General features: G+C 36.2%; 1 protein-coding gene across 1 annotated transcript; it reads left to right on the forward strand.

The window, feature by feature from the left end:
• Positions 1–2,602: 2,602 nt before the first annotated feature.
• LOC127112337 (uncharacterized mitochondrial protein AtMg00810-like) lies at positions 2,603–3,463 on the forward strand. Its single transcript, XM_051046315.1, has 2 exons — positions 2,603–2,774; positions 3,021–3,463. The coding sequence occupies exons 1-2, from the start codon at positions 2,603–2,605 to the stop codon at positions 3,461–3,463; spliced, it is 615 nt and encodes a 204-aa protein (XP_050902272.1).
• Positions 3,464–4,239: the final 776 nt, after the last annotated feature.

The raw sequence follows: 4,239 nt of genomic DNA on the forward strand, positions 1-4,239 counted from the left end.
GCCATAAGGGATCTTAGGGACAAAATTGGGGTCTTACAGTACTCAAATGAAAAAAGTGGAATTGGTTACTCCAAAATTTCTAAACCAAGTACAAGTAAAACTATCTTTGTAAGGCCTAAGGATCAACCTCCAAAAGAAAGAGTCAACACACCAAAAGTTGTGCATCAACGTCCTAAAAACAAAAGGTTTACAAAGAAAAAGTCTTTTGTTCCTAGATATAAAAGCAATTTTGAACCAACCTGTTTTTATTGTGGTATTATTGGCCATACACCTAATGCTTGCTACATTAGAAACTTTAGTGTAGCAAAAGGGCATTATGTATGGGTTGAGAAAGGTACTAATTATAAAGGACCCAAAGCAATTTGGGTACCTAACAAAACTTAACTTTGTTTTGTAGGTATGCTTGAAGGCCACAACAAATCTTTGGTATTTGGATAGTGGGTGCTCCAAGCATATGACCGATGATGTGCATAAATTTTCAGATCTAAAGCTTAAGGATAAGGGTTATGTTACTTATGGAGATAACAACAAAGGAAGGATTCTTGGCATAGGCAAAGTAGGTGCACCAAATTTCATATCCATTGAAGATGTGCTATATGTCGAAGGACTAAAGCACAATCTCTTAAGCATAAGCCAACTTTGTGACAAATGATTCAAAATAAGGTTCACAAAAGATGAATGTTTAATTGAAGACGAAGTCACACAAGAGGTAATGCTTATAGGTAAGCGAATTAATAATATTTTTATGATTTCACTTGATGATGTTTCTTTGAAGGTTAAATGTCTTGTGGCAAATAACAACGACTCATGGTTATGGCATAAGAGATTTGCTCACATTCACATGGAGCACTTGAATAAGTTAGTAAAACATGACCTTGTCCTTGGATTGCCAAAGATAAAATTCATCAAAGATAGACTTTGCGACGCATGTCAAAAGGGGAAGCAAACTAAGTCAACTTTCACATCCAAGAATGTGGTGTCCACTTCTAGGCCACTACAATTGTTATATATGGACTTATTTAGTACATCAAGAACAAGAAGCTTCGGAGGTAACTTATATGCTTTAGTTATTGTTGATGATTATTCTAGATATACTTGGACATTCTTTTTAGTGCAGAAAAGTGATGCAGTCAAAGCATTCAAGAAGTATGCAAAGCAAATTCAAAATGAGAAATCTTTAACAATTGCCTCCATAAGAAGCGATCATGGTGGAGAATTCCAGAATACCTTTTTTGAAGACTTTTGTGAAGATCAAGGAATATTTCACAACTTCTCGGCTCCAAGGACTCCACAACAAAATGGTGTAGTTGAAAGAAAGAATAGGTCATTGGTGGAATTTGCAAGAACAATGCTTAGCGACTTAAATCTTCCTAAGTATTCTTGGGCGGATGCGGTTAGCACGACATGTTTTGTAAGTAATAGAGTTAACATAAGACCCATCCTAAAGAAGACCCCATATGAACTCTTCAAATGAAGGAAACCCAACATTTATTTCTTTCACATCTTTGGATGCAAGTGTTTTATCCTAAACAATGACAAAGACAACCTTGGTAAGTTCAACAAAAAATCAGATGAAGGTATTTTTCTTGGTTATTCTCTTACAAGTAAGGCATATAGAATTTATAATAAAAGAACTTTAATTATAGAAGAATCCATGCATGTTAAGTTCGACGAATCTAACCCCTCGAAAGAGGAAATTGTTGTTTGTGATGATGATGATGATTTTGTAGAAATTCCTAAAGAAGACACTTCAAACAAGAATCAAGAAGCACCGATTCAACAAGAGTCAAATTAAAATGATCTACCTAAGGAATGGAAGACTCATAAAGATCATCTCATTGACAAAGTAATTGGTGACATTAGTCAAGTTGTTGCTACAAGATTGAATCTCAAGGATGCATGCTTAAACATGGCGTTCGTTTCGCAAATAGAACCCTCTAAAATTGATGAAGCTCTAGAAGATGATCAATGGATTGTTGCTATGCAAGAAGAACTAAACCAATTCGAGAGAAATCAAGTTTGGGAACTTGTTCCTAGACCAAGTGGTAAGCACATCATTGGAACAAGATGGGTGTTTAAGAACAAACTTGATGAGAATAGAATAATTGTTTGAAACAAAGCAAGATTGGTCGCTCAAGGGTATAATCAAGAAGAAGGAATCGACTTTAAAGAAAATTTCGCTCCGGTTGCAAGGTTAGAAGCTATTCGTTTATTACTTGCTTATGCATGTTCAATGAATTTTCAGCTATTTCAAATGGACGTCAAAAGCGCCTTCTTAAACGGCTAAATCAACGAAGAAGTCTATGTCAAATAACCCCTGGGCTTTGAAGACTTCAAGCATCCTTCACATGTATACAAATTGAAGAAAGCGCTCTATGGATTAAAACAAGCACCAAGGGCGTGGTATGATCGTCTAAGTAATTTTCTATGTGAAAAAGGTTTTGAAAAAGGAAAAGTAGACAAGACTTTATTTATCAAGAAGATAAAAGGGAACACCTTACTTGTTCAAGTCTACGTAGACGACATAATCTTCGGTTCAACCAACAAAGAACTATGTGAAGAATTTGCGTTGATAATGCAAGGTGAATTTGAAATGTCTATGATGGGAAAGATGAACTACTTCCTTGGATTGCAAATCAAGCAACTAAAAGACGGAATCTTTATCAACCAATTAAAATATTGCAAAGAGCTGCTAAAAATATTTGAAATGGATGGTTGTAAAGCAATGTCAACACCAATGGGCTCCGGAACCTATGTTGATCAAGACGAATTGGGTGTGTCAATTGATATCACGAAGTATCGAGGTATGATTGGTTCTTTGTTATATTTGATGGCAAGTCGTCCTGACATAATGTTTAGAGTGTGTTGATGTGCTCGCTTCCAAGCAAATCCAAAGGAGTCACATCTCACGGCGGTCAAAAGAATCATGAAGTATCTCAAGGGAACAACCAACTTTGGATTATGGTATCCTAAAGGTAGTGTTTGTAAGTTAATTGGTTATTCTGACGCGGATTATGCAGGCTGTAAAACAGATAGAAAAAACACTAGTGGAACGTGTCACATCCTTGGTAATGCTCTAGTATCATGGTCCTGTAAGAAACAAGCGTGTGTTGCTCTTAGTACGGCTGAAGCAGAATACATAGCAGCGGGCAGTTGCCGTGCACAGAATCTTTGGCTAAAGCAACAATTAAGTGACTATGGAATCGATCTTGGATGCATACCACTCCGATGCGACAACACAAGTGCAATTAACATCACAAAGAATCCGGTCATGCACTCGAGGACCAAACACATAGACATTCGACACCATTTCCTTCGCGATCATGTACTTAAAGGCGATGTCGAAGTTACCTTTGTCGATACTCACAATCAACTGGCGGATATTTTCACAAAACCACTCGCAAAAGAACCATTCTATAAGATTCAAAGAGAACTTGGCATTTTGGATGAAGGTGACATATAACTATCTCACAATTATTCACTATACATGAGGCCAAGGTACACAAGTTCTTAATCCTTCTTATTTTTTGTGAAATTTCCCTTTGAAAATTTGTATATGAGCTTTTTGCTTATGTGTAACCGGTTACTCCATAATGGGTAATCGATTACCCTGTATATTTTTGCCTTACTCACGAATTTTCATTATGTGTAAATGGTTACTTCCTTTTGGATAATCGGTTACCCTGTATGTTTTTTAGCCTGAATCAAAAAATCTCATTTTGTGTAACCGATTACTCCCTTATGGATAATCGATTACCCTGCACATTTTTAGTTTTCTCACGCGTTTTCTTTCTGTGTAACCGATTACCCTCTTTTGAGTAATCAATTACAACTGTTCTTTCCAGATTTTTTTTTAATTTTAAAATACACGTGAGTTATTGCATTATGTGTGTTAAGTGCTTATTTCTTGTCTTTTCAATCTAAAGTTAATCACTTCAAACATTGGTACTCTCGCTCCAAACTTCACATTCAACTCACTCTTCCAAAACCCTCCATCTTCCTTTCCAAAACCCTAACTATCTCCATTATCACCATTAATTCCATTCATTGCTATTAAAACCCCACTCTCATTATCATTCTAACTATCACTCTCCATCAACTCACAATATTCTCTCTCCAGCTAAAATCCAGAAAAACCATTCCAAAACCCTAACTTTCACAAATTCCATGGCTCCTCCTAGACAAGATAAGGGAAAGAAGAAATTGGATGAAGAGACTTCTCAACATGCAGAAGAGCAA

This window comes from Lathyrus oleraceus, chromosome 1, assembly GCF_024323335.1.
Source record: "Lathyrus oleraceus cultivar Zhongwan6 chromosome 1, CAAS_Psat_ZW6_1.0, whole genome shotgun sequence".
Lineage (NCBI taxonomy): Eukaryota > Viridiplantae > Streptophyta > Magnoliopsida > Fabales > Fabaceae > Lathyrus > Lathyrus oleraceus.

Excerpts from the sequence above, each read along its gene's own strand:
- LOC127112337 (XM_051046315.1), top strand. The coding sequence starts at position 2,603 with ATGGGAAAGATGAACTACTTCCTTGGATTGCAAATCAAGCAACTAAAA. Across the intron at positions 2,775-3,020 it reads TGTTGATCAAGACGAATTGG|GCTGTAAAACAGATAGAAAA; the intron begins GTGTGTCAATTG and ends CGGATTATGCAG.